This window comes from Diorhabda sublineata, chromosome 8 (assembly GCF_026230105.1).
Source record: "Diorhabda sublineata isolate icDioSubl1.1 chromosome 8, icDioSubl1.1, whole genome shotgun sequence".
In the NCBI taxonomy this organism is placed as follows: Eukaryota; Metazoa; Arthropoda; class Insecta; order Coleoptera; family Chrysomelidae; genus Diorhabda; species Diorhabda sublineata.
This window is the reverse complement of record NC_079481.1, coordinates 52,207-71,141: the sequence shown is the minus strand read 5'-3', so window position 1 is coordinate 71,141 and position 18,935 is coordinate 52,207. Positions and strand designations below refer to the sequence as shown.

General features: G+C 31.3%; 3 protein-coding genes across 4 annotated transcripts; 1 reads left to right on the top strand and 2 right to left on the bottom strand.

Annotated features, from left to right (window-relative positions):
• Nucleotides 1-26: 26 nt before the first annotated feature.
• Nucleotides 27-3,978, bottom strand: LOC130447463 (xenotropic and polytropic retrovirus receptor 1). Its single transcript, XM_056784293.1, has 9 exons — nt 3,853-3,978; nt 3,595-3,731; nt 3,147-3,536; nt 2,827-3,088; nt 2,157-2,527; nt 1,958-2,105; nt 1,696-1,890; nt 570-739; nt 27-515 (listed from the first exon to the last, which is right to left on the bottom strand). The coding sequence occupies exons 2-9, from the start codon at nt 3,661-3,663 to the stop codon at nt 114-116; spliced, it is 2,007 nt and encodes a 668-aa protein (XP_056640271.1). The 5' UTR covers nt 3,664-3,731; nt 3,853-3,978; the 3' UTR covers nt 27-113.
• A 217-nt stretch (nt 3,979-4,195) lies between these two features.
• LOC130447591 (histone deacetylase HDAC1) lies at nt 4,196-8,251 on the top strand. Its single transcript, XM_056784488.1, has 4 exons — nt 4,196-4,438; nt 4,770-4,882; nt 5,103-6,339; nt 7,143-8,251. The coding sequence occupies exons 1-4, from the start codon at nt 4,390-4,392 to the stop codon at nt 7,205-7,207; spliced, it is 1,464 nt and encodes a 487-aa protein (XP_056640466.1). The 5' UTR covers nt 4,196-4,389; the 3' UTR covers nt 7,208-8,251.
• Nucleotides 7,490-16,525, bottom strand: LOC130447590 (axotactin). 2 transcript variants are annotated; one of them, XM_056784487.1, is made up of 20 exons: nt 16,142-16,525; nt 15,240-15,486; nt 15,037-15,187; nt 14,699-14,918; nt 14,506-14,641; nt 14,165-14,449; nt 12,870-14,102; nt 12,440-12,788; nt 12,111-12,328; nt 11,881-12,054; nt 11,595-11,820; nt 11,267-11,517; nt 10,785-11,210; nt 10,532-10,729; nt 10,174-10,462; nt 9,785-10,101; nt 9,463-9,647; nt 8,844-9,107; nt 7,749-7,893; nt 7,490-7,693 (listed from the first exon to the last, which is right to left on the bottom strand). In XM_056784487.1, the coding sequence occupies exons 1-20, from the start codon at nt 16,190-16,192 to the stop codon at nt 7,548-7,550; spliced, it is 5,511 nt and encodes a 1,836-aa protein (XP_056640465.1). In that variant the 5' UTR covers nt 16,193-16,525; the 3' UTR covers nt 7,490-7,547. The 2 variants fall into 2 exon arrangements, with proteins under 2 accessions (XP_056640465.1, XP_056640464.1); XM_056784486.1 differs by having other exon boundaries at nt 10,174-10,729.
• Between the last annotated feature and the right edge of the window lie 2,410 nt (nt 16,526-18,935).

Sequence of the window (18,935 nt, the reverse complement as noted above, 5' to 3'; positions counted from 1 at the left end):
AATTTGTCTAGAGAAAAAAAACGAAATTTTGATTAAACATCCTGTATATATATATATAAATACGTAAAACGTATAGAAATAAAGTATAAAATTATATTTTTGGAATGGATTAATCATACCACAGCCGATAACGGTATCGATTTAAAATTCATTATAGTTTCATCTTGTAACAGAGGTTTTTTATCTTCTTTTTTCTTGTTGTTATTCTTCCTTTTACCTCTTTCTCTGTTCGTTACGCCGTCTTCTTTATCCATCATCCTTATTATTTGTATTTGATCGGAAGAATCGATCGGCGCTACCGATATATCTCGAACCGCCCTAAATTGACCGCAATTATTCAAATGTTCGTTTTCCAAACGGAAAAAATTCCATACGAAACGTCGAAACACTTCCAATATCGCCAATATTGACGTCATTATGTCGCTGCTGACGTAACCGTATTCCGTAAGGTACAAGGAAATTGTCCATACGAAACGTAAAACGAAATCTTCTATGATGGCGAAATAATAAAACACCTGAAAGAATTGATTCGATTAATTTGGCGATTTTGTAATTTTTTATTTATATACCTTCGAAGAGTATACTGTTTCTTCTCTAAGGAATCTATTTTCTCCGGCGGATTTATCGAATAAGCCCCAATCCATTTTGATGTCCCACATATAGGCGTAAGTCGAACTTAAGACTTGGGAAGCTATCCACAGGAACATGTAGGGATTTTCCGAAGATGATGCATAGTCGTCTAAAAATCATTACTGTTTGAACACGAAACATAAAATCGATTCCAACATGGTAGAATCGATAAATTTCCCAACATAACCATAGAAATAAGAATGGCGATATGAAATGGAAGAATAGATTTTTTTAAACAGAAGAAAACATCGATTTGTAGTAGCGAATCGATATTTCATCCCAAATGTATGAAATATTAAGTAAATCTTGTTATTCAAGATCAAAGAATCTATTTTTATTTCAATCGAAAAATCTATATTTTACCAGAGAAGTAAGAAATAAAAATGACGAAATAGGTTTAAAGAATCGATTATTTTAAAACAAAAAACATCAATATTTAGTACGGAATCGATATTTTCTTTGAATGTATAAAGTAGAAGTGGCGATTTAATATGAAATAATCGATTTTTTGCGGAAAATTATACAATATCAAATCAAAATATTGAACTAAAAGGAGGAATCTATCTTTAGAAACAAAAAATTTATTTCTAGTACCGAATCGATATTTCACTTGGAAATTATTAAATTTAATAAAGATACGTCTATTTTAAATTCATGAATCGATTATTAGAGTCAATAAAATCGATATTTAACCTAAAAATTATAAAATTTACAATAGATATGTCAATTTTATATCGAAGCATCGATTATCTGAACCTAAAATATCGATATCTAGTACCAACTCATTATTATATCAAAAAAGTATGAAGATCACAATAGATATGTTGATATAATTTCGAAGAATCGATTTTTTGAGCCAAGAAAATCGATATCTAGTACCGAATCGATATTTAACCTATAAATTATGAAATTTACCATAGATATGTCGATTTTATATTAATGTAACGATTATATGAACCAAAAAATTGATATCTAGTACTATTAAAAATGATCAGAACCAACCGAGATTTTATGAAATTTTTAAATTCAATATTCCAACACAATGAAACCAAACGAAAGTTATACCTTTATAAACTTTTTTGAGGGTAGAAAAAATCACGACCAGAAAGGTAGTTGAATATTTTCCAGCGTTGACTAAATGAGGAAAAGCATCTTTTGAATCGTAGTATCTTCTTAAACATTGAGCGAATCTCAACCAGGCCGGAATGCAATTAACTATCGGTCTAATTATATAATTGGTTTCCATACAATGGGTAGTATCTAAAACGAAACGTTTATGTAAAATGGATTCTACTATCTCGAAAACGCTAAACTACTGTGTTTTTACCTCCGGCTTCGAGCCAATTTCCGTTAGTAATATAAAAACAAGCTAGAAATTGGAAATCTAAGAAAGCAGTTGCTAGACTGTTGAGTTGATCGGCGAGCCAAAAATCGGCGAATCCTACGTGAAAGAATGGCGATCCAAACATCCTTCCCTGAAATCGTAATCATGTAGTTTTAGAAATAAAAAAAAAATGTAAACTTACGCAAATTTTCAAAAACCAAAATCTCGCTTCGTGTCTAAAAACTTTCAAAGGATTCGTTAGGAATACAAACATGATGACAACCAAAGCTAGTGGGTTCACGTAAGGCGGTATACTCAAACTAGCGCTATAGAGAAAATTCAACAAACTCAACGCCCATACTACTCCGAATATTGCCGCCAATTCCATCAGGTGTTGTTCAGATAGGTGATTCCTTGGATCCAATTCAAAGATAAGTACGTGGTTCACCCCTGATGAACGCCATCCGTATATATTGACTCCAATCAAAAATAACAGTTCAATTATTAGTAACGGACCTCTGTATAACCGGAAGGCTATTTTTAAATTCTCTGTTGAACCATCGTGGAAAACAGCTGAAAAAATTTTAGTTGAAGCCCTGTATATAATACAATTTAATAACTTCAATAAATTAGATGAATTTAATGGATTGAAGACCGTAAATTATATTATGGAGGATCATCTGATATGGAATTGATAGTAGAAATCAAATTTGTAAGTGTAAATATTGAAAAATATACTCAAAAATATGACAAATTGTTATCAGTTTGTTGATAATTTTTCTCTAAATCTTTATAACATTAACAGTAATAATTTTTTTTATCAACCAATTCCCATATATTATTAGATAAAACAAATATTTTGAAACATATACCTGATAGTACAACGGCGATTAATAAAACTATAAAAGAACCAGAAAAGAGACCGACTTTGAAAGTTGTCCACGGTGATTGTTGCTCCCCCAAAGGAGGTACTCTTAACCGTTTCATTGCCCTTTGTCTGTCGCCTCCTTCTAGTTCATTGGTTACGGCATTTTCAGTGTCATTTATCAATTTATCTATATCCTTATTTATGAAAAAATGCGAAGTTTCGACGTGCTCCTCTCGCCATTTTACCCCGATATCAGTTGATAATAACTGAAATTATTTATAAAATTCCCCATTTCGAATTTAATTAGTTAATTAATATTCTTACCTTATCGTGTTTTTTCAAGATTTTTCTAAACCCCGTATGATTCAAAGTTTGATAATTTTGTAATAAAATTAAACTCAGATAAAATTCGCTAAATGCTAGTTTTAATTCTTGTATTTTTCTTGTAGGGACGCTCTTTTTGTTTAAATTTTTCTTTTTCGGAAAATTTATTTGATTTATGGAATCCTTTAGTTCGCTATTTAAACTTGCGAATTTTCTAGTGGCTTCGGCTAGTTTTTCCGCGTAAAAAGTATTAATTTTCTTCAATTCTTTATCACAATAAAGAAAAAATTGTTCCTCGAAATTTGCTAAATGCCTCGTTACTACTTCTGGTTCCACACTTTCTGCAGATGGAGTTTCTTCTACTGCCATGTACAGCATGCTTTTCATTTCCTGAAAAGTTTTTGTTAGTATTTAAATCAATAAATGGAGTTACAACTATATCACTTACTTCGTAATTTATATATTGCTTTCTCCATTCTGGCGTTATGTGAGCTGACAAGTGTTCTGCAAATTTCATTTTAAAACTTAAGCTGGAAGACTCATAAATTTAATCACACCCAACACCAATATCCTCCATACAATCATCTAATTACAAAAAGATTTCTAAATGTTAAATAAAATTGTAAATATTGAATTTTGTCGATTTATTTATTACTTCACATATTAAATTCGTTAGATAAATATTTGGTTTTCTTGTTAAACGTACCCGAATATTGCTATTGATTTATTTGTACGTACAATCTATTGTAATGCTTATATTTATTATCTCGTGATTGCTATTAGTAATAATTATTGTTTACATTTTTTTATATTTGATTGGGTTGTAATTTTAATTGTGACGAGTTTGGAAGAACGTTTTGCCGTACAATTTTTCGTCGAATCATAACATTCTAAATTAATGGAGTATTTTCATGTTTTTGTTGAAAATCGATACATAATATTCGTATTTTTTTAATAATTCCCAATCAAGAATCGAAATTAATTTAGAATTATAATATGAAAAATTTTACGTATTGCAAAACGCCGAAACTTAAAATCCAAATGTTGTCAAATGTCCAATGTCAAACATCAAACTTCAGTCAACAATCAACAACTAACGAGGGAATATTAATCCACGAGATGAAATAATAATTAAGTTGTTTAGACTCGTGTTGACTCTTAAATTTAATAAAAACAGGTGTTTAAAATTATATCTCTTTTTATAAAAAAAACTTATCAAAGAAAGTAGTGTTTTGTTATAAAAATGACGACTCAACCGCACAGTAGGAAACGAGTATGCTATTATTATGATAGTAAGTATTTTTACTATTAATCCTTTATAAATATTAGATTTCGTTGACATATTTTTATAAGATTTATTTGTTTTAAACTTGCGTGTAGGTATCACGTTGGTTTTTCTCAATATAAAGTTTGTACGATATTTTGTACCGTAAATGAAAAACTTCATGATAGACTAATGGCGACCGTAGTTTTGATCACTTGTTATTGGTCAGTTTTACACTTGACGTATGTATGATGCTCTTTTTCTACGGTTGACCGATACAATTTTATGAATCTATCACGAATATTTCTTTAAATATCTCTAAATTATTAGTATTTTTTTTATAATTTAATAATTATCAGGTGATATTGGAAATTATTATTATGGACAAGGACATCCCATGAAGCCTCATCGTATACGTATGACGCACAATTTGCTTTTAAATTATGGGCTCTACAGAAAAATGGAAATTTATGTGAGTATAAAATTGTAAAACTACTTTTTTCACATTTCTAAAATAAAGAATTGAAGCAAACTGTGTATAATTCCGATAAAAAGTTGATTATCTTAAACCACACCTCAATATCTATTGTTTAATCCTTGGCTTCTATCGAATATTTATATATTTTATATCACAGTTGACTAATTATTGGAGATTCTATAACTTTAAAAAAAATTTTTTTCCCAATTTATAGCGTCCTCATAAAGCGACGGCAGAAGAAATGACAAAGTTCCATTCAGATGATTACATCAGATTCCTAAGGTCGATTCGTCCAGATAATATGTCAGAATATAACAAACAGATGCAAAGATTCAATGTAGGAGAAGATTGTCCAGTTTTTGACGGTCTATACGAATTTTGTCAATTATCGGCGGGCGGTTCGGTGGCCGCCGCAGTAAAACTTAACAAACAGGCATCAGAAATTTGCATAAATTGGGGCGGAGGTCTTCATCACGCCAAAAAATCGGAAGCTTCCGGCTTTTGTTACGTAAACGATATAGTGTTGGGTATATTGGAATTACTCAAGTACCATCAACGAGTATTATACATAGATATCGACGTACATCACGGAGATGGCGTCGAAGAAGCATTTTATACAACGGATCGTGTAATGACGGTATCTTTTCACAAATACGGCGAATATTTTCCTGGTACGGGAGATTTAAGAGACATAGGCGCGGGGAAAGGTAAATATTACGCCGTTAATATACCTTTAAGAGACGGAATGGACGACGAAGCTTACGAAAGTATATTTGTACCTATAATAAGTAAAGTTATGGAAACTTTCCAACCGAGTGCCGTCGTTTTACAGTGCGGCGCCGATTCCTTAACTGGCGATCGACTCGGTTGTTTTAATCTAACAGTAAAAGGACACGGAAAGTGCGTAGAATTCGTAAAAAAATACAATTTACCTTTTATGATGGTAGGCGGAGGCGGTTATACGATCAGAAACGTTTCGAGAGCGTGGACTTACGAAACATCGGTAGCCTTAGGGGTGGAAATCGCCAACGAACTACCATATAATGATTATTTCGAATATTTCGGTCCCGATTTTAAATTGCACATCAGTCCCAGCAATATGGCCAATCAAAATACGCCGGAATATTTGGAAAAAATCAAAACGAGATTATTCGAAAATTTGAGGATGTTACCACACGCACCAGGTGTACAAGTTCAAGCTATACCTGAAGACGCCATCAACGAAGATTCCGATAACGAAGACAAAGTCGACAAGGACGAAAGATTACCGCAAAAGGATTTGGATAAAAGAATAGTGCCGGAGAACGAGTTTTCTGATAGCGAAGACGAAGGTGAAGGTGATAGAAGGGACAACAGAAGTTACAAAGGTAGAAAACGACCCCGTTTAGACAAAGCTGGCGAAATTAAACAGGAAGAAGATAAGATCAAAGAGGAAATCAAAACTGAAAAAGGTTAGTGGAATTATATCACTTGTTTTTCTATTATTTGACCAAATAATGTAACATGTCTATTGGTACCATTTTTAACAGCCTTCTAAAACGTTTCTTGGTGACTTGTAACCTCTTAAATTGAATATAACTTTGATTAAACGAAGGATATTGTTTTTTGATGGTATTTCATATTTTATTTCAATGTATTTCTTGTTAAAGTGTCTAATGTTGATGGGGCAATGCTGTAACAAATGTGAAGCCACTTTATTTGTCTGATTTTGTACTGAGTGATTACTAACATTCATTTTTACTTGACATCAAAGAAAATTATTAAGAGAAAAATGTTTATGAAAATTATTGTGTCGAAGCTTAGAATCAATTTTGAAAGTTGAGTTAATAGCTTGGAAGTGATTTGTTCTTACTCTTTCCTATTTTTTGCTTTCGTTTTCCAGTCGTCAATTTCTCTCTCTTATTTCTTCCATCACTTTTGCATATTATCTTTTCCTTCTTCCTCCTTGTTCTATGTCCATAATTTTTTTTGTTCTAAAATCTGGTTTTTTCTTTTTTCATATTATTTTGCTTAGTTCCGCTTCTCCAAATTATTCGTTCTTTTTTTCCTTTTTATCCTGTAGTTATCCTCCTTTTTCATATGTCTAACTTCTCTTCTTCTGCTGTTAAGAATTGAAGCTTCACATCCGTAGTTCACTATTTTGTACTGATGTAGCTTCTTTTTGGAGATTTTTTTGTAATATATTGTTGCATTCAGTGCTACCGATTGTTTACTTCTATTTACTGTAATTTTGTATTTTTTTTTTTAATTATAGGTGAAGACGGTTTAGTAAAATCAAGTCCGGATGATACGAAAAAACTGTTGGGACCAAATCCATGACATCGTACTAATTCGATAATGTAAATTCCTATTACATTATTATTATTATTATTAATAATTATTATTACTAATCGGAAATAAGACATTTTTTTTATAATAATTCTAGTTACAGATAAGACGCGTGAGATGTGCAAGTGAATTTTTTTTTATTTTTTTGGTGTTCATATTGTCTCAAGTACAATTCTTTTTGATTGTATATACATATACTTTAGATTTAATTAAATTTAAAATAAAATTGGCGTTTCTTACATATACACAATTTGAATAAAAGATCCCACGGAATTATTTTTAAGTTTTGACGTTTATTTTATTTTTTAAATTTGCGTTATAATATAATAAGTTATATATTTTTGATATTAATAGGTTCGTCGTTTTCTTCTTCTTCTTCTTCTTCTTCTTCTTCTTCTTCTACCACTTCCGGCATTGGAGTGAGTAATTCTGAACAAATTACTTCAGAATTGTCGTTTTTTATTTCGGTATTGTTACCTAAAAGATACGGAAGATTTTTCTTTTTCGTTATTTATTTATTTAAAAATCTCACCTCTAAATGAAACTCGTTGTTTTTCTCTTTTACTATCTACCCTTTTGATAGGTTTCACAATTAATTCTTCCCTGACTTCATCTTTTGAAACGTTAAATGAATCGCTTGTTATTATTCCATTGAATTTTTTGGACGAATCCTCCGCCTGGAATATTCATAAAAAATAATCGAAATTACTTTAATTAAAAATCCTACAAAATAAATGGAGATAACGGAATCGTGATTTTATTGTAAATGGCAGTGACTGTTCACAGTAGTTTATATCCAAGTGATTTATTTAAAAATGGCGGCTGTACAGCATCAACTAATTTTTTAAATAATATTCAACCAATTAATTTTCTTTATTATCTGTAATGACTATAGAGGTAAGTAGAATTTTTGCGATATGTTGTTTTTTTTTTGGTCGAATTGCACACTAATAAAATGGAAGCTCAAGAATCTAACCTAACCTTAAAAAATCGTCAGCTAGTTATTAATAACAAACGAACTAAGCAATATTAAAAAAAAATCTATATTTTTAAAGATAATGTATTTTTCAAAATATGTTCTAAAGCCAATTGATTAAATATTAAAGCGCGCTTAAAATCTACATCGTTCCGATTAAGAAAGACAGAATGATAACGGTTTCTCTATCCTTCGAGGCTCAAGCTCGGTTCTGCGCATTCTCAAGTATGCGTAGTCTGTATGAAATATCTGAAACGAGACAAAGTAGTATATAATCTGCACGTTACGGTGGCGCCATCTATTGTGCTAACGGGAAATCATCAGATTACATCATAATATAACAGAGGGGGACGTATGCATAAAATATAATAGAATCGCGTTTAATACTGCACAAAAATACGTTTATAAAATAATAATGATAATAAAAAGATGAAATACTTAATAAACAGCAGTTGAAATCAAATTAATAAAAGTAATAGTAAAGAAACAATACATAATAAAAAATTGTTTCGCCATCTAGTGTCGAATACAGAAGTTAAATGTTACGATTAGAACGGATCAGTGCGGATTTGATATTTTTCGATACGAAGCTTTTAATAAGAGAGTGAGAATGGTTTTTTTGGAATAAAAAAAAATAACGAGTCCACTTACGGTTTTGTTATTTTCCTGTAGAAAAGCGGCTTGTTGTTTCGATAATAAAATATTGGCGTCGGTTTCGTATTCTTTTCTTCTTCTGTATTTTTTATCAATTATAATCAGGTGATATATAAAAAAAACTATTACTAATAAAAAAAAAGAAGATAAAATTATAACGACCAATTGGCCGGTGCTGTCTTCCTCTTCGGCCGTAGTCGAATACATCGATGTGTAAATTACTCTTTGAGGAGCGTCTTGGACCCAAGTTTTATCGGTTCCCTGTGAATAAAAATTTTTCTTACGAGAAAATCATTTCAGAGCTATATTTTTCAATTAAAAATTGTTTATTTTTATTAAATTTTGCCAAAAATGCCATTTCTACACTGGCAAATGGGTTCAATTGGATTGAGAATTAATTTTATTACATAAAAATAAAACTTTACTAATACTGAAGTTTTCTACACAATTCCGTAATGGTATCTTGGATATTTGCTCGTAGATAGCGTTAGGGGTGTCATAAATTAATATTCTACATACGGTAGTTGGAGAAAAAGTTTATTTATATGAAATATGGCAAAATGTTAAGATTAGTAGTTGGAAATTATGAGTGTTTACAGATTTTCATCGTATTTACCTGGCTTATATTAAGATTAATAGAAACCGGAATTTTTTCGTGTATTTTGTCGAAATCCGAACTACACTGCGCGCTTCTGACACCATGTTGATTCGATACATTCACTTTTTCGGTACCAGTTTTAGTGAACAACATATATTCTTCTAAAGGTTTCATAACGTGTTCGTTTACTTTGATGAAAATATCTATAAAATCGTAAAAATTGTTTATTTATACAATCGATTCTATTTAAATATATACGGCGCTCCAACGAAAACTTGATAAATTTTTTTAAATAGCATCATCATTATCGCTTTTATTGAAACGCCGTGTATATACTGACTTGAAAGGCAGCCGCTATATCTTTTATAAGTAGCGAATCTCGGATCGTTGGTATCGTGACCACCGATTTGGACTTCGTTTCCACCTTTTTCGGGAATATTGGTGAAAGTTTGTGCTGGAATTTGTTTCATAGCCGTTAATTCTCTGTCGATGTATAATTCGGAATCGTTAAAATTTCTTTTGTAATAAATCGAATGTCTGGCGCCGTTTATGAAATTTTTCGTATTTACGGTAGCCGAAAAGACGGCGCCTTCTCTATCTTCTTGTACCGTCAAATAACCTTCGGTACTTAAACCGACAACCAAATAATAGCTACGACTACAAAATGAAAAATAATATTAATATATACGACATTTTGTTATTATTATTATTTATGATTTTTTTTTTTACCTGTTTTCAGTTTGTAATAATAATAAGACGGTACTTTTTTGACTAATATCGACGCTGGAAAACGCCAATTGGAATTTAACGTAATCAACGGATCCGTTTAAAATGTATTCTCTCCAAATAATAGATTCTCCGTTGAATTCAGCACCGATTTCTTCAGAACAAAATTCCCCGTAATAACTAGTGTGTTCGCAATCGCAAGTATGTCGACGATTTCTAAAATCTTCAATACATATTCCACCGTGTTTACAAGGTACTTCGTCGCATTTCATGTTGCAATGTGCGATCACCCCTAAAAACCACGTTAAATAAAAATATACAATGCGACTCGTTTTATAAAAAATCAATTTACTATACTTACCTACGTCTGTCTCGCTTACTTTAGATGAAAGATCGATCGAACGGTTACCAATTTGAAGACCTCTCAAACAACCCACGTATCCTTCGAGTTTCGGTGGATAATCAGAAACTTTTAATAAAGTTTCGGGATCGTAACCCCCTAAATTTAATTGAAAATATTCAGTCGGCGGAGCGGGTGGACGTTGAGGAGCTAATACCTCTAAAATATAGTCTTTTACATTCAAGAACATTCAAATAATGAAATCTCAACTTACCCATATTAGGGTTTATCCAGGGTTTGTGGGAATAGTCTTCTAAAAGTTTAACTCCGTACGGTATAGTTTTGTTTTTGTCGTTAACGTGCATAGTAGTAAAATTTTTCTCTCTGACTATAGCTATTTGTACGGATTTACTAGTATTTAAATTGGCGTAATCAACTGTTATATTGAAAATTTTGTTACCGTAATTAAAAAGAAATATGACTTGGGTATCGTTGTCGATATATAAATGGGCGAAATTGTTTAATTGATCGTTAGCGTAAAATATGAGAGCTCGATTTTCGTAGGTTCGTAGATTTACCAAAATGTTTTCTTTAAACATACCGCTCAATACGGATTTTTCATCGCTGGTATCGTTCGTCAAATAATTCCTCCGTAAATATGAGCTAGGTAAAGTAAAAGTTATGGCGTTTGTGTTGATATCTAGAAAATAGTTAATTTATGAAAAATTAAGTAGATGAAATGAATAAATAGCTTACTGGTTTCGCAAAACTCCCCACTGTAAGCCCACGGATTTGGACATATACATTGAAAATTACTCCAAAGTTCTTTACAATGCGCACCGTTTTGACAAGGATTCGGATCGCAAGAAGGTTTACAATCTTTGATAATTTCACTAAGATGGACGCTCATATAACTGTATATATCTAAAATTTCTTCGTTCACAACTAATCCTCTGAAGCATCCTATCAATCCTTGATGAACAGATGATTTTTGATCGAGCAAATCGCTAGAAAAATATCTCAACATTATACGAAGTAATTTTTTATTTTTTATTTTTTTTTTTTTAATTAAATGATTAGGTACCTAATAGCGCCTCCGATGAACATAGAACCTTCAAAAGGACCGAATTCTTCTTCCGGTTTTAAATTTACCATTTGAAAATCTTCGTTTATCATAAATCTAACATGATATTTGTTATAATCTATCCAAACTTTGTGCCATTCACCACCGTTTAATTTTCTACCGGAAATTATGACGAGTTCCTTAGAAACGCCGGTGTTTAATGTAAAATTAAAAGTTAGTTGAAAATCTAAAGTAAAAAAAAGTAAAAAAAAAGAAACGGTTATTTAATCATTTCGATTGAACATACCGCTAGTTAAAGCTACCATAAAACTTGGATAATTTGGTCTTATCGGTGGTTGGTAGAGAAGAATGGCTTTTTTACCGGTAGTCCTAAACGAAAACGCCAAATCTCCTTTTATCCAACCGGGTACTTCGATATAAGACTGACTCGTAGTAAAAGTAACAACGTATCTTTGGGTATCTGTGGAATAATAAAAAAAATAATATTATATTTTTAACGTTCTTTTAGAAACTTACTAGTTTCGACGCATTCTAATGGTCCTAATGTTATTCTTCCTAGTGCATCATCAGGTAAATCGGATTGTTGAAGAAAAACCATTTCGGTAATACCAACATTATTCGCGTTTGTGTAATAACCGTCATCGGTATACCATTTTTCGTCATCGATATCTTCACAATTACACCATTGGGATTTGTTTTCGCATTTCTTTCCTATAGAACATGGGCATGTACCCCTGTAAAGCTGGTATTAAGAAATAAAGCGGTCATCTAATATGCCGTTTAAGGCTTTCGTTATTTATTATTTATCAATTTTAATTTATTTCATTTATTTATTTATTATTTACCTTTTAACTTCTCCGATAAAATCGACGGTTTCGTTTGCGGAACTTATAAACCACGTCGCCGAATGTAATTCTAAAGGTGCTTTTTGGCAATCGTATCTGATGTATTGACTACAATTCAACGAATGCGATACTAATTCTTGTATCATTTCGGCGTCGAATTCTCTATATTTTATAGTGAACATGAAATCTTTTTCAGATGGAGATCTCACGTCTATTTGACTGGGTAAATTGTGTTCTACGATTGTTTTTGTTGAATCTTCGTGACTTTGAAATTCGCAGCGTACGTGTGCCGGAGGAAATTTACCGTTACCGTCAATGTCTATTAAATATACGTCCGGTTTCGTATAACCTAAAAATATATTTATATGACAAAAATTTCGTCGAAACGGAATTAAAAACGGAAACGGAAATTGTCGAGATAATTAATTACCTAATAAGGCGAGTTCTTCACAAGTTTTTCTATATTGAGCGAAATGGCAATTCTTTCCCATGTAACCGGTATTTGTACAATCACAAATTAACTTATCTTCTTTAACGGAACATTTTCCACCGTGTTTGCAAGTATTTGGTCGTTTGCAAGCGTCGATGAATCTACAATCGTCTAAAGAAACTTCCCCGACGACTCGTTCGCTCTGTAAAACGGATCTAGGTTCTAGAAGAGCGCCGTTCACCATTATATCCATCATACACCCTACGAGACCGGCGTTCGTTCTCGAACCGGCAGCTACTTTTATTTTATCTCCTATAGCAAATTTGATATCGCCGATTTTTTCTTGTTTCGTTCTATTATCTACGGTTAAAGTTATTTCGTCCACTTCTCCTTTATAAGTTAGATTGAGCCAATGCCAAACACCGGGAGTTTTCTTAACGCTGATTAGATGAGTTACGTTTTTCGTATTATCCGAAACTTCGAATCGAACTTCGTCGTTTACTATTCTAACTTCCCAATAGACGCCGGTTTGAGCTTCGCTCGATGCTACGACGCTCAAATTCGTGCTGGCTTTGTAGCTAAACGACAACGATAGGCTATCGGTGTGGTTGTTGTGCCACCAAATATGAGACGAAGAAAATGGAAAAGTTATCGGTATATCTTTGACGTCGATCTCGTAAAATTCCGGTCTCAATATACCGATATAATGAACTTTCGGATTATTTTTATTCAACTCGTAAATTATAGATATATCGTTGTAAAATACGTATTTCAATGAGCCGACGAAATTGTTTGTCGATTTCAAACCGGGTTTCTTTTGCAATTCCGGACCGCCCCCTATATAAATTTCCGGATCGATATACAATAAAGGTATACCGGTTACGTTTAAAGTTACTTTCTCTTCGTTTAATATTAAATGTATCCTATTATATTCGTGAAATATTGTTAAATTATTCCATTGATACAATTTGAATTCAGGTACTTGTCCTAATACGGTTAAAAGGGGATATTCGCCGAAATTCACTTCAACGAAAACAGTCTTGTTGAATATCGATGCTGCTATATAATGATTCAAATTTTGAACGCCTCCAGCTGCGAATAATAGAGCGGAATCGTCAAATCGCGTTTTAAATAACATCGAAAATCGAGTTACCGAAGAATGGACTCTGTCCTTCCAATCGTACACTCTATAGGAAACGTATGAAGATCCTTTCAGCGTTAGAATAGTAGCGGCTAAAACATAGTTAATCATCGATAACTAATTACGACGATATTTTATAAAACAAACTACTTACTATAAATATCACAGTATTCTCCTTCGTATTTGGTACCGAAACAATCGCAAGTAAAAGTGTTGTAATGATTGATGCATTTCGAACCTTGAAAACAAAGATTTTCCACCGTTATACATTTATCTACGCACCCTTCTTGTACATTTTCGTGTTTGGTGGCTATTAGAGGCGATATCGGTAGTAGATCAGACGCCGATTTTCCCGTACTTAAGATGACGTTTTTTATACAACCTACGAACGATTCGATGATGTATTTCACTCCGTGTAATCGTTCTTCAGAACTTAATCCTAAAAAAAAAAAAATTAATCTAAAAATGGTTTCTTCTAACGAAATAATAATTTACCTCCTATTAAAATTACTGAAGTAACGTTTGCTGAAACTCCATAGTTATTTTCTTTATCTAAACCTTTTAACGTCGTTTCGTCTTTTAAATCATCAACGGTTGCCATTAATCTAGCACCGTGTACATCAATTCTAACCTAAAAATGGTATTATTCGAAATTTTTCAATCGAATTTTCAATAAAAAATTGTTTACCGTAACCGAATGCCATTCATCTCTATTCAAACCGCTACCAACCGTAAGGGCCGTCGAATGTTTTCCATAAACGTGTACGACTTTCAATTGACCCTGTTGAACTATAATGTACAGAGCGTATGGTTGTAAAGATATTCCTTTTGGTACTTTAACGTTGTGGTAGACTAAAAGTCCGTGCGGTAATCTAGTTCGAAATTTGAAAGATATCTGTCGACATAATCTGCGAAAATACCACATAAAGAGAAAATATTTAAAACTCATTTAGATTTTTATGTTTACGTAAAATCGTCATACCAACATTGTGATGATATCTTAATTTTAAATTAACAATCACTAACCGTAATTGGAAAGTTTGAATGATATCACCGTCGATTTGGATAAACGTATTCGATTGGGCAAACATAAAAGTAGTTTCGTCTCCGGTCTCTTGGAAAGTCAATACTGGTCCTCTGTCTTCTACTATATTAATCCTCGGCGAAGATGTATCGGCTAAAAATTCAATTAAAAATTACAACTGGCGATTTAATTGTGTTAAACTTACTTTTTGAATTTTTACAGATATCTGTACAGTTATTTTCATTATCGAATCTATTTCGATCGTTGCCACCGCAACCTCCCCAAACAAATTGTACACATTCTTGTCTGTCGTGATCGAATGCCCATTTATATATATTTCTACTACAAGGACCTTTTTCAATTGGTCCTATACATTGTCGTAAATTAGTTAGCTCAGGTCTTGCTGATATTGTAAGTATTAATATGCAACTGTAGATTAGCTTTAATTTTATCTGCAACAACATCTCGAATTCATACTATATTTCAAAAGAAAAGTACGAATTTCAAATTTATAGTATGACAATTGTTCAACAAATTTGTTCGTCGCATCCAAAAATCATTTACTATTATTCAAAATTAAGTGTTTTTTAATAAATCAGTATTTCATTCGACTAGGTTTTGGAGTAAGTTGCAAAAAAAATAAATTACAGGAAATAGACGCGGAAATCCCATGATCACATTAGTTAGCTAATTAACAATTCGTTTCAGTATTACCAATTGCTTTTATGTAAAAAACAAAAAGACTAGAATTTGCGCCTTTTTGTAGACGACGTACCTACTTAAAATAAAGTATACAAAAAGTGACATAATTCGATGTTTGTCGATTGCAATAATGAAAAATTGTTGTCTAAACTTTCCTTTCGAGTAGCGTTCCCTTTTATATCTAGCAATCATTTACGTTTGAGTCTATATTTTTCAAATTTATCGTATTCGAATATAAAATTCATATTAGCAGGTTCGAAAATAAGAAGACATCATTAAAGATTAGAACGAAGAATTTATTGCGAGATTGTGTTTGTCACATGATCATATTATAACTTTCAGTATTCAGAATTGAACAATTGCATAGATTTGTGTCTATTATGAATAATAAGCGACGACGCTTACCCTTCCGAACAAAGGAAATGCGGTGACGTAGTGAGTAATTGAACTTCTCATTGTTACTTATTTCGTTTAAACACTTCACTAGTAAAAGAGAAAAAAAAATCAAATGGTAATTATTTACCGGACGTTAATTTAGTAGTCATGCGTTTCATAATGTTAGTAAATTAGATAACGTGCTTTATATTTGATTTTAAACGTTATTTTTGATATTAACTTATTGATAAATTTTTAATAAGAAGATTCAATAAACTATTTCGTTGTTAACGAATAACTAAAACAACACAAGTAGACGGATTGTAACTGATGACTGTTTGTAACTCTTTTCTTTAAGTGGCATGCCGGAAATTATTATGTAGTTACTATGATAATGATCATATTGAAGTAATGTACATAATATTCGTGTAGTAAATTGAAAAGCTTATACAGTTTGTCCCGTCGAAAGAAAAATACACGTGAAGATCTATATATGTTTAGAAAAATACTTATTTTAAATAATACCAGGTGCCACCGCCAGGTGCTTCTAAGAATTTTGTTTCTTTGTAGAATCTTTTAATTATTTTATCTTATCCCTTGTATATTGCGTAAGAACTGAAATTTTTTACAAAACTACTAGGAATTATATAAATTATTGGTATTCTTCTTACATCATATTGTTTTATTAACATTATTGTTGAGAAAAACCCCGTATATTATAATTGACACAAGTAATTTCAGAAATAAAATAATGCTGGCCCTTTTATACTGTTTTACTACCTAAAATATTTCTTGTCATTTTATCTCAGATTGTGGACTGAAAACTATTTTCTTTTTTATATCGGTAATATTTAATTAATTATTATTTGATAGTTTAAAACATAATATCATCAAGTTCATTGACCCCTTTTGAATTCTTTGTTATTGTCTAGATTCGTTTTTGACTTGCGCACTGCGTATATTAATATTTAAATAAGGAAATTTTGACAGTGTTACTAATTCGGGCATACCTACATAATTGATTATAAATTTTCTATTCGTAAAATTTCGTGTAATTTTGTTATAGATTGTGTGGTGAAAACTATTTTCTTGCTGATATAGGTAAGATTTAATTCTCTTTATATAAAAATTAACGAAAATTGTCCAATTAAAGTATCCATAAAAATGTATGAATTTAGTGAATTACATTTTATCGCAAGCTACGATTTTATTAGAGTTTTTATTAATATTTCAAAGTAATTTGAATTAATAATCCTTTTCGGCTTATTTGAAATATAGCATCAAAAAGTTCGTTGACCCTTGTCTGTCTAGACAGCATGTCGGCCATCTTTATAGTTCGCCATAATTACTGTTAACGTCAAATCTTTTCAACGGTAATGTGTTCTTTGAGTTATTAATATTAATGTCCACATTTTTTTGGAGATCACAGCTACAAGGCTGAAACTAAAATTGAGTTTTTTTATTCCAGATTTAAGTAGACAGAGGAATTTCGTGCTATCGTAAAAATACTATCAACCGGAAAATAGTAACTTTTATATATCTATAAGTTCGAAAGGAAAAATTTAAGATTAAGAATTGTTTCAAATAAAACGGCATTTTAAGTATTTTTTATTTTATAATATTATAGGGTGATATATCCATAGAAGTTAGTTGATACATGGGAAATTAAACCTCAGTTATCATTGAAATGTTTCCATTTTTGTATAATTGTGTGTAATGAAAATGATGATGATGTTTATATTGTACCTATTGTCAAAAAATAATGGGGACGAAATTATGAAATAAATGAAATTATTGAAATTTCTCTTGTTTTATTTTTCTTAGGGATTTCCTTTCGGCGAGCAAGAGGGTGACGAATTTTTCACTATACGATGATAAATGAAATTATTTTATAAAAAATAATGTTCAAAAGATGCCAGATCTGAAGACTAGGACGGTTATTCGTATTATGCTTTTGGAATACGAAAGTTTGCTTTGCAGCTTTCATACCATTAACTTTTGACGGTTTATTTTTAAAAATTTAGCATTTGAAGTTCTCCAAATAAAAAAATCGAGATATGGAAATTTATGTGGTGATTTCCATATGAATATCTATCTAAACGACTAACGAAATACTTACGAATAGGTTTTGCGAAATGGAGAGACGCACCTATATCTTGATATCAGAAGTCTCTACTTAAGACAAAAATTAATGCAAATTGCGACACTTATTCCTGCAAAAACTTAAAAACGTATAATTTTTGGTTTAGACTTTTAGCACTAGCAGTGCTATCTGTGTACGAAAGCCCATATTGAGCTTATTTCAATATCAATTTCTGCTATTTCGTACGTCTCGGATCTTGACTTTTTATCACCTATTTACAAAATTGGAAGAAAGATGGCGTCTGTTATTTTCACATCAATTTATTTTTTCAAGAAGAACAAAGTTGTGTCAGACTGTAGGAACATATTTTTAATAAATAATGTGTCAATCATCACGAAAATATGAATAAATGTCTAAAAATTGAATTACACATACTTCAAACAATGGATGATTATCGAATGCCCGGTAACGCCATCTCTTATTGAATAGTTGGATTTCATAAATTTTGAGTACTAATTTCCGTAGGAAACATTGTTTGTGCTTAGTTCTCTTTGTATCCAGTAGAAAATTATATTTATATGGTGCGCCAATTTTGTTAAAAAATTGAGTATTAGGGGGTCATTTTTTATTAGATTTCTTTGAGCTCCAAATTTTGAAATTATCTTGAACGCTTTAAATATAATTTTTTAAAAATGAGACTGAAATTTTTTGATTTCTTTGAAAGATGTGTACAAATTTATA